This window comes from Scophthalmus maximus, chromosome 10, assembly GCF_022379125.1.
Source record: "Scophthalmus maximus strain ysfricsl-2021 chromosome 10, ASM2237912v1, whole genome shotgun sequence".
NCBI classification, from domain to species: Eukaryota; Metazoa; Chordata; class Actinopteri; order Pleuronectiformes; family Scophthalmidae; genus Scophthalmus; species Scophthalmus maximus.
The window spans coordinates 18,713,178-18,724,326 of NC_061524.1; the positions used below are offsets into that span (position 1 = coordinate 18,713,178).

General features: G+C 43.9%; 2 protein-coding genes across 2 annotated transcripts; both read right to left on the reverse strand.

Annotated features, from left to right (window-relative positions):
- Positions 1 to 235: 235 nt before the first annotated feature.
- hmx2 (H6 family homeobox 2) lies at positions 236 to 2,484 on the reverse strand. Its single transcript, XM_035607050.2, has 2 exons — positions 2,001 to 2,484; positions 236 to 1,264 (listed from the first exon to the last, which is right to left on the reverse strand). Exons 1-2 carry the CDS (start codon positions 2,278 to 2,280, stop codon positions 717 to 719), a joined length of 828 nt encoding a protein of 275 aa, XP_035462943.1. The 5' UTR covers positions 2,281 to 2,484; the 3' UTR covers positions 236 to 716.
- Positions 2,485 to 7,640: 5,156 nt separating this feature from the next.
- Positions 7,641 to 10,858, reverse strand: hmx3a (H6 family homeobox 3a). The gene is made up of 2 exons (XM_035607003.2): positions 10,148 to 10,858; positions 7,641 to 9,197 (listed from the first exon to the last, which is right to left on the reverse strand). The coding sequence occupies exons 1-2, from the start codon at positions 10,434 to 10,436 to the stop codon at positions 8,575 to 8,577; spliced, it is 912 nt and encodes a 303-aa protein (XP_035462896.1). The 5' UTR covers positions 10,437 to 10,858; the 3' UTR covers positions 7,641 to 8,574.
- Positions 10,859 to 11,149: the final 291 nt, after the last annotated feature.

Consider the following 11,149-nt stretch of genomic DNA (forward strand, 5'->3'; position numbering starts at 1 on the left):
CAGATATGGTAAGATGATCATGGATAGTTATATAAATGCCTTTGTATGCAATAAAATGTGTTTGTATGCTCTCATAGAGGACAGGACATGTTAACACAACTGAGTCAAATTAAACATTGGCCTTGTTCCCAAAATGCAGTTTAAGATGTAGTTGTGTTAATGGTCATGTTTACAAATGTAAGTGCAAAAAAGAACAGGACAGGAAATAAAACCAAGCCAGCCCAATTTTCACTGAAATAGAAAATTTATTGAATGAGAAGGTTATTATTGAAGGTCTAAATTACAATAGAAACAAATCAGCATTATAGGTTCCTGTCCAATGAAATGAAAATGAGTGACTGGTGTTTTGCAATTTTTTTTTTTCGACAAACCAATGATGAATTAAAACGATTCAAAATGCATATCTGGTGGAATCCTTATTTCTTGACTGTGACATCAAGGCTAATCTCCTATGTTTTATCAGTCAAAGGAGAAAAAGGAAATAAAAGTAAAAAATTATTATTATTAATTATACACATGGTGTATTCTTATACATACAGGGAAGCTTGATTGCTTTCTCGTGAGACGCACAGTTGCTGTATAATAATCTCCTCAACCAATAAAGTGATACAATTAATATACAGGGGTTATGTGGAGACACTTACATGAATTTTGGATTGTTTTGTAATGCGTTGGTTTTTACGTGGATTGCAGTGGTGAGCATACAGTAGAGTCAATCAATACTCAATCTTGTTGTACAGGTTGTATAAAGGTAACGCTGGTAGGTTGCTCCCCGGGTAATACAGGGGAGTCGGAAAGGCGATAGACCGCGGCACTGGAACACGCAGTAAGGAGTTATCTCTGAAAACCAGCGGCATTCCCACGAGTGTCTGTGCGGATGCGTGGGCCATGTTGGCCGCCTCCAGCTCAGCTGAGAGCTGCCGTTTCCATTTGTTCCTCCTGTTCTGAAACCACGTCTTGACCTGAGTCTCCGTCAGCTGCAGGCTGGAGGCCAAGCAGGCCCGCTCCGAGCTGCTCAGGTAGCGCTTCATGTCGAAGGTGGACTCCAGCTGGTACACCTGACTCCGCGAGAACACCGTGCGCGTCTTCTTCTTGGCCGAATTGCCCTGCTTGTCCGCGCCGTCGGTCTGTCGCTCCTCCGACAGCGGTGACATTCGGTGGCACGGTCTCTCCTGCTCCTCCTTGTAGTCGCGCAGCAGAGGCTGCGGCAGGTGCGGCCGCCGCGCCAGCCCGTCGTTCCCAGGCAGTAGTCCTTTTGCCGGACCTGAACGCAGCATGAGAAGAGCGGGAGGCAATAAACACATCTGTATTTTAAGCATACTTTTTTATAAAGGGGCGTAAAAATGATATTGCATTGTTTTGACGTACTCCGGTTTAAGAGGTCGTCAAGTGTGAACTCTGACTCACTCAATCGACTGCTGCAAGCTGGTGGCTTTTTTTTTTTTGATAAACAATTCATCATGAGTGTAAAGTAAGCTATTAATGAAATTCTGCTCCGTGGATTTAACGCTCAATTGACGTCGTGTAGTGTAGCCATTTTGGAAACAGGTTTCATCAATTAGCGGGCTCAATTAAATTTGAAACGAGAGGGAAGACAGGGGGGCTAATTATTCGACCTTCCACTCTGCCGCTGCCGCCGCGATCACAGTCAGCATGTAAACAAGTGGAAGTGGGTGAGCCGCGTGTGAGTGTCACAAACACAAGCAGGTGAAATGTGAGCTGACGTGCGCACAAAACAATAAACAGGTTGTTTGAATCAAATTTAAAAAAGACAACTCACTGGGACTGATTTCATTCCATTTATATTGTAAATTAATAATATTGAGTATCTAAAAATGTGTCGGTGTTGAAGTGACATTTTAATTTGTTTGCATCAATTTAACAGTGTGTTTAATTTTATTCCCGTTGATAATAATGATAATTATATATCATGAAAATAATAGGAATAGGTAAAAATATATATATATATATATATATATATATAGAATAATAATCCTCACCTAAACATGAGAAGCTGTGCGCTGGGTGCTGCGTGCATGGCTCACTGTGACCCGGGTCGGAGCAGAAGCAGTCTGCTGAGTCCTCACCGCCGCTGCACTCCTCCTCGGAGGACATCGACAGTGAGCGCCTCCGCTGCAGCTGCGGCGGCGGCGGAGCCTTGGAGAGCTCCTTGCTGCCGGAGCGCGGCGCATCGGACGGCGTGCCCAAAATAGACTGGATGGTAAAGCTGGAAATCGGGCCCGACGAGCACTTGCTCCCGCTGTCTTCTGCGTTACTCATTCTCGCCTCATAACAGTATTGAAGTATTGTCTGAATCCCCTGTTATTCCGTTATTTCTTTTCTAGACGATTTTCTACACGAGTCTACAAAAATTACGAAAGCGTCTCCTGTCCCCTCTTTTTTTCTTCTTCTCCCTATCGCGTTTAATTTTGGAGTTTTAACATGGAGGTGTTTTTCTCGAGCTCAGGGAACATGAGTGTATTCCTGGTCCTCCTCCTCACGCTCTGGATCAGAGGCAGCAAGGTTGCGTCACCTCATTTGCATGTAGGTAAGCTCCTCCTGGGCCAATCGCAGCCTCCGACATAAGCCCGGAAATTTCAAACTCCTGTCAGTGTTTTGAGATGGGAAGGGGAGAACGAGGGAGCAATGAGGACCAATAGTGCTTGTTCCTACATTGAGCTGCACTTGGGACAGTAACAGTGATATTTACACTTAAGTCACTGAAAACAATTTCCTTTTTTTCTTTTAAAAACAGAAGCCTTACATTTTGACTGTGCAGAGCTGCATCAGGCAGCAACAGCTAATGTAGTTTTGAGTATATTCAAACGTAGTTATGAATTTGAAAACATTTTTGCCTTAAGTAAACATTTTAATATTTATGAGACATCTTAGTTTACAAATCGTTGCTTTTTCTTAATTGACTTGCCCTTTTGAATACTGTATGTGTCTTAAATGTGACATATTAGTTTTAATCTGAAATTATGATTATATCAGCAACATGTTACCTCTGCAACCAGAAAAACAATCAACTGAGGGTAGTCCCATGCAACAAATTGACCGGGGTGACGGTAACACGCGTATACTGCCTTGGAACTACACAGACGCCCAAACTAATTTTTCCTGAAAACAGTAAACTCGTTCCGCATCCATTATCTGCGATTAAGAATTAATTTGATCATTACTGCGCTGATCTGCCTCGTGATGACCGTGCGTTGAGTCGAGGCCGGCTAATTGATTGACTAATTGATTGGTGTGTGTGTGTGTGTGTGTGTGTGTATGTGGTTGTGTCTGTGTGCGTGCGTGCGTGCGTGTGTGTGTGTGAGTTTGAGGAGGGGGCGCACTTCCCACCACCACCGCCCTTCTCCCACCTTCACCACCCATAACTCTCTCTCTCAGTGTGTGTGTGTGTGTGTGTGTCTAGATGCGGGACAGCTGCGGGGCTTGAGCTGGCGTTGCAGGCACATTATCCCTCTTTGACTGCTTTGTGAGGGAACACCAGACACAATACAAATGGTCAGCTTTAATCATCATGTCAGCCCTCTTCTCGGTAGCCGCACAACCGGCAGTCGGTGTTGAGACAGGCCGAAGGAGGGAGAAGACGACGCTAATGGTGCTGATGATGACAGTGGTGGGAATGATGCTGACAGCAGATTCTGTTGTCGTCATCACCAGCATCATCATCATCATCATCATCATAGCAGCCAGACAGACGCATCTGGATCCGCGCGTAAATATCGTCGACATGGCAGCGGGGCCAAGCAGCTGCTAAACGATCTTAACAAAACGCCTACGCAGGGGAGGTTTTACTGAAGGGGGGGCTTTGGGGGTTGTGGGCAAATATATGGGGGGCAGTCAGTGAGGGATGCTGGATTTATGGTGGTTACACATAAGGCGTGAAATCTGCAATGACAGATAAATGGGTTTATTTTATGTGCCGCTCTTTTCAAACAAAGACCTTTGTCAGTGCACCCGCCGTCATCACTTTCAGACGACTTTTGCAAAGTGCGATTGGTTCATCGTGGAGACATAGCCTATAGTGGACATAACCGGCTGCCATTGTGCTGCAGAGAATGATTTACACACGTTTGTTTTTTATGTCAGTGTTTCGGATTAAGCGTTTTTATAGACTAGTGTCAGGCCCGGGCGGTGTTGGCCTCCCTATTAGCCACCTATGGAAATGTTCATCACTGCGTTTCGCCGAGGCCTGCATGGCGAGGCCCGACCAGCGGCCTAAGTTTGTGCTCTATCACAGTGATAGGTGGTGTATGGCCGCCCTACCGCAAAAACAGAACACCATCTGTAGCAGGTGAGAAAGGTCTGAGGGAGACAGATGAAGTTATGAGGCGCTTTGATCTGGGAATCAAGCTTCGATAAATATTAAACAAAGACCCTGTACACGTGTGTATTATGATGTATGGCGTGTCCAGGTCTAAAATAAGGAAATTACCAGAGAAAATGATATCAATAAATTTTCTAAGTATAAACGTTGATTATGTTTCGATTTTCATTCAAGAGCGCAAGGCCTCCTCTTTTCTCACGGGGCGCCTGTGTGTGAGAGAGAGCCTGAGAGAGAGACAGAGACAGAGAGGGGGAGAGAGAGAGAGAGAGAGAGAGAGAGAGAGAGAGAAAGAGAGAGTTGTAAACGCGAGCAGAGCAGCCAAGCCCTGGAGGTGTACAATTTATGTAATCTGAGTGTGGAAATGAACTGGGTAATTTATTGGAAAACACAAAGTCAGGAAGATTGGATCAGTACAGCCTATCCAAGGGCTCCTATCCATCAAGTTCCAATTAACAACCTAACCATTGAGTTTTAATGGCTTTCCAATCTACTGCCCTGATAGACTCATCAATTCCTCGGGGAGAAATTAAGAAAATCGACCGCCCCTCGGCGTTTCAGTGTCATTCTTCACAGCAACTATATGTCAAATTAAAAACACAATTAAAATTTAAACTGTTCCAATCAGACGGTGCCCTGCAACCTATGTTTCACTTAATAGAACTTTGATGAAAATCTGATGCTCGCATTCAATCAGGAAAGCAAATGGATGGGTTTAAATCAAGATTTCCTCCTCCAGAAGTGTCAAAAGAGTTGTTCCAACATTTTGGACTTTGGAGGGACACGAGGTGCTCGTATCACTTCTGTGTGGCCTCGGGTCATCAGAATTCACCAACAGATACCATCGTGCATTTGTGGAGTCATATGACCAACGTGAAAGGTGCTTTTGAGGTGATTTACTTTTGCGCACACTTCGCCCGAGGGAGTCATCAAACAGGATGTTTTTTATATGAGTTGTTATACTTGTTAAATATACTTGAAACTTAAAATGGCAGTATGTAAAATAGTATTTAAGTTTGTGTAATGCTCTCAGTGCATCAATTGAAACATCACTGGACTCACCCTTAAGGTGATGCACAGATGGAGAGGTTCTTTTGGCTTCTGCCAATATAACAAATTTTAGCACACGTGAGCCGACGCCCGCTGCTGGAGAAAGGAGGCTAGCATTACGCAAGGTGGTCGGGTCACTTGTGTGTTTCCAAAATGGCACTAAAACCATGGTGGGGGGCTTAAGTATAGCGCAGTCCCCGTTCACGTCCGTTTGCCCCCCGTCCCTGCAAATATGCTGTATCTGATTTTGGCCCCCGTCCCCTTTCTCCTTTACATAAAGATGTCGCACAAATGGGAATTATCGAGTGGTAATTTTTTCCATTTATGCGCTCAAATCAAGGTCACGAGCTGATCCGAAGCGGCGTGCGAGCGTTGCTCACAGATCGATATGCGCCAGAGCAATAATGCCATAATAATCTATTAATTTGCAGTAATGGGGCCGTGTTGAATGTGAATGTTAGGTACACGTCAATACTTGGATGATCTGAGGATATTTGGATGAACCTTTTGTCTCTCGATGAAGTCATCAGAGTTTAGATCTGACTGATTAATTTCCGATAGCTGCATTGGCCTGAAGAAGAAAACTGTAAATGGCCTTTGAGGCAAAGGTTGTTCTGACTGAGGAATATTTGAAGTTTTTGCTCTTGATCTCATTTGTTAAAATTTTGAGCACACATTCTGAAGCGCTATCTTCATCATCTTATCTTATCACATGTATTCAGCCCATATTACCGCAGGCAGGAGATGCTATCAATACGTTCTGTCTCAAAACACATTATGAATAAACTATAAAGAGCTAGTCCAGCTTTACGGAGCACTGATGTTTTATTTAAAAGGAACCATGCAGACACCCGTGGTTTCTCTGCAGATCCTGAAACCTGAAAGTGTCACCTGATGAGTCTGAAGGTGGAATTAGCCAAACCTTTGTTGAAATAAAAAGAAAAACCCCATCATAATGATTCAGAATTCATTACTGCTGTGAAAATATTTGTATTGATATATTAATATCATTACTGTGTACCGATCAATTCTATTTTATTTTGCCTGCGCCCAACTCAACAGAGACTGAGAAGCATTCTCTCCCTCCCCCTCCCCTCGGATCTGCATCGCTCTCTTGTAACCTGAGCACACCTAAGTTTCTAACTAAATAAACTAAAATGAAATTAAATGGATTAAATAAGTTCACCAACCAAAATGTAATGTAATGTAAAATGTCAGGCTCAGGTTAATTCTCAACATGATGTCTCGGCCTGGATCCTATCAAAAAGAAATACCTCAAAATGATGGGATGATGGGATGGGGCGCATGTGTGATAAGTCTTAAATGCACTTTTATTTGTTTCTAGGGATTTTTTCAAACCACGCGAAATCTTGAATCAAGTTGGTGATGGGTGCTTCCTTATTCAGGAGAAATATTAAAGCGGATATATTTGCAGGAAAACAAACAGGAATATGTCATCCTATTTTTTTATTAGAATATTTTTTTTAAAATGTATTATTGAATCAAATGAAATTTAAACGAATGCACGTCTTCAGTGAGTTGTAATCGCAGAAAGTGACCAGTGACACCTGTAGGATCGTGTGTGTTACAAAGTACCAGCTCCATGATGATCCATTCATCTAGGCCACAAAAGAACACAGGCTGTGGATGTGTGTGTGTGTGTATATATATATTCTTCTGTATAATGTAAAGGGATGTTCCTTGTACAGGTGTTTCCTTTAAAAAGTAGTGTTTAAAAAAAGTATTTAGCAAATGTGGTTAAATAAATAAAATCAAATAGGAATGAAATAAAATGAATTGACAGTAACATTGACAGCTAACTGCAATACAAACAAGTATACGGTGATGACATTTTCCTTGGGTCACCTCTCACACGCAGGCGCGCGCGAGAGAGAGACAGAGGGGGGGTTGGGTGGGGGGCACATGTTTAAAGACAGCAGCTCATTCTCAGAGGGTAATGTCCTCCTCTGAATACATTACCTATAATTTTGGCAAGATGGTGGCAATTACGCATCTAATTGACCGAGCCACTTTTTATGTAAAACGACGTTTTCAAAGCCACCTGCCAATGCAAGTGTGTCTCGCTCTTTCCGTGTCTCTCTCTTTGTGTATCTATAATCAGATTAAGCATTAATCTGTCTCATCACTATCTTTAGTAATATTTACCCTTATTGGGTTTGAAAGGTTCAGAATGTTAAATAAAAACAATAGCCCTGTTTACCCTTTTCTCAGGAGAATTTATAATCCACCAACACTGGCACCACAGAAGCAAGTCGTACAAAAATGTCTTGAAATGTAAGGAATATGTATTTTCCATTTATTTCACAAGATGGTTCAGCAATACAATATCAAAAACGTTTTTGTTTTAACTGTACAACAGAGAAGCCGCAGGTGGCAGCTCTTCTCCCGCAGCGCCTCATTAAATATATACATTTACATATTTTGTACAGCAAAAATCGACGACACCGCGACTGTACAAGTCGACATTTTTGCGCTCCTGTTCAAAACCACAGAGTAGATCAAGCAGACACTGGAGCTCACACTTGTGCTTGAAGGACGTGTCCATGGTGGAGTGAGAATCACTACAACTAAACATAGAGCTACGTGGGCATTTTACAGTGTCTTGATTGTCCCCGTCAAACGCTTCAAACAGCAAAAAAACAAAAACGAAAGGGAAATATTACAACCCAGCGTCGCAATGTGTTCCACCGAGAACAGATGGCAAAACACAACGTTCTCCCCCTGTTCAGTGGATTCATTCATTCACAGCACACCGTCAGTGTATTGCACTTCATCGAGTTATCAGTTCTGGAAATGTGAACAAAAATCATACACGTGTGTTGCTTGATTAGCAGGCCAGCGCCGGTATATTTTGTAAACATGGTGCATGGTTTGAGCAGGTGGATCCCCATTTCATATAATAATAATAATAATAATAATAATAATAATAATAATAATAATAATAATAATATAAACATGAGATTTGAATGTTCAAATCACTTGTAAACGGCACCCTTATGAAAAATGACGTAATCTATATCTACCAAAATAGGTCCACGTAGGCTTGACAATGTCAGTTGGGTTGTTTTTTTTTGGGAGGGGGTTATCGTTCTTTTAAATATGTCATTTGTACAAAAAGTTTGTTTTTTTACTGGATGTTGGAACTGTGCTGCAAATTGGAGCTTGCTTCAAACCGGTCTGAGCAGTGGCACGGATGTGACGATGGGATGAGAGTAGTAGACGCCGGGGTGCGGGAAGGTAAGCAGCGGTTGGCTCACGGGCACGTTGGCAGCGGCGCCTCCGCCCTCCGAGGACGAGTTCTCGTGATAGAGGATGGGCACGCGGACTATCCTCTGCGCCGCGGCGTGGCTCAGGTTGGCGGCCTCCAGCTCCGCCGCCAGCTGCCTTTTCCACTTGTTCCTCCGGTTCTGGAACCAGATCTTCACCTGCGTCTCCGTCAGGTGGAGGGACGCGGCCAGGCCTGCCCTCTCCGAGCTGCTCAGGTAGCGCTTCATGTCGAAGGTGGACTCCAGCTGAAACACCTGGCTCCGGGAGAAAACCGTGCGCGTCTTCTTCTTGCGGCACGGCTTCTTGTCGTCGTCCCTCTTCTTCCACTCCTCCAGCTCGTCTTTTTTGGCCTCTTCCGTTTCGCTCTCCTCCAGGATGATCTCGTCGCCGCTTTTGCTGTTGTTGTGCTCGTCGTCCTCGTCGTCGTCTTTGGCGTCGGGCTCGGATTTGAGCACCAGGTCCGGGGAGTCCCTGTCCGTGCCCGAGGTTGGAGAGGAGTCTCTGGCTCCTGGTTTCCCGGTGACTGAAATGGGGACACAGTGTGACGTGGTCATTAACACTGACGACTGATGCTCCATGTGTATAGCATTTATTAGGCTGCACTCTGTTGGTAGCTATACTGCACATTGAGGTTTGGAAAAACTTAAATGGCTATAAGTTGTGCCAGAAAATCTGACTTACTACGTAAAAATAGAGCCTTTAGTGAGAGACGTTAATGACATCGCCATGTTCAAAATATGGTCAAATTATGCTTCTATTTTTGTTCTACTAAAAATAGCCCTTTAATAGACAAAATAAGTAAAATATTCATAATCTATTGGCCCGCTTTTACTTCTTCCGCTTTGAGCAAATCATGGGTTTACAATCACTCTCCGAACAAAAAAAACCAACTTTCACAAATTCCTTTGTTTCTTTGCATGAATAATAGTGCCACTCATACCAGCGTGTTTCAAATCCCCCATGAATAAATCACGGGACCGGGCTGTCAGTGACCAAGCCTCAGGGGTAAGATGTTCATAGTGAGCGCCAATAGACAAATCAAAAGCACGCTCCGCATCGTCACCCACATCCGATGATTTCATGATGTCTGCTTCATTTTATGCACAGCGTGTCACTTTATTGATCTATTATCCCTCGTCGTGGCATAACAAAATAGGCCTTCATAGAGGACATGGCGTCACATGACTATATGGACCCTGTGGTAAAGACTATTCTTATCACCAAAAATGCACAAAATACACTTTTTTTTAATCGAGGACGTTGTTGAAGGAGGAATAACAAATCGTCACACGTATTAGGACATGGCCACGACAGGTCCTATGTTTTTATTGTTAATTTTGATAAATATGCGAAGTAAACGAAGTCTCCCCTGTCTGTTTAATGACTAACAGAAGAAGAAAAAACATCGAATTGGAAATCAAAGGTTAAAATTGTGCTTGCTCATTGGTGACACATTGCCGCCTGTAGCCTTACCGTCGGTTCTGTGTAGGTGCGCGGATGCGCCGAGGGTGTAGGGGTACCACCACGCCGAGGTGCGCTCCAAGTAGTGAGCCGGTAGACTGAACCTCTGTGCGGGCAGGTCAAAGCGTGGGAAGTGCAAGTCCCCGACCTGAGAAAGGGAAAATCCTCCTTCCAGGGCCGCCCTGGCGGCAGCCAGCGCGGGCTTGGGCTTGGACGGTTTGCTGTCACAGTTCAGCAGGTTCTTGATGAAGAAAGGCGAGTCCTTGGCCGGAGCGCAAGTTTCTGGCGTTGTCTCTGGCATCGCTGTAGTTGTGGTCTGAGCGCAGAGGAGCACGGGAACGGGGATTTGAAAAGGAAAAAGAAAAAGACAACGCTGACTTCTAGAGACGGTCGATATCCGGTCTGCGAGGAGTCCCTGTGTTTTCTTCTTTTTCTTGTGAATACTTTCTAACGCGGAAACTCGATTGGCACTCAATGGCGCGTCAAAACACGACTCCTTCTAGAAAGGTATTTGAAAAGTAAAAAATAAATAAATAAAACAGGTAAACGTGGAGCTGTCTCATTCCGGGCTCTTCCGTCAAAACAGTGTCCACCGTGTCAGTCAGTCTGGCGTCTGATGCTAATGATGAAATAAAAATGTCATCCAAGTTAAATGCGGAAAGTATTGGCGATTGGGCATGTACAATGGCAAATGGGATTAAGGGAGAGACGGCGAGGGGGGAGAGAGAGAGAGAGCATCCTCCCTCTCCGTTGCGCGTGGCCGCGGTGCGCTCGCCTGTTATTGGTCTCATATAGTCCAATTAGGCAGCAAATGAACAGAGGGCTGTTAGAACCAAAAAGGGAAGGTCTGGGATGAGCGCCTCAACACACCACTAACATAACACAACATGAGGTTACTCATAATCCAGAGTTGTTGTTTTATTCAGTGACGTATATATATATTTTTAATTCAGGCTGCAGATGTAAAATATCATCTATTTCTGAATAGATTTTAGGAGACGATAGACTGAGTTT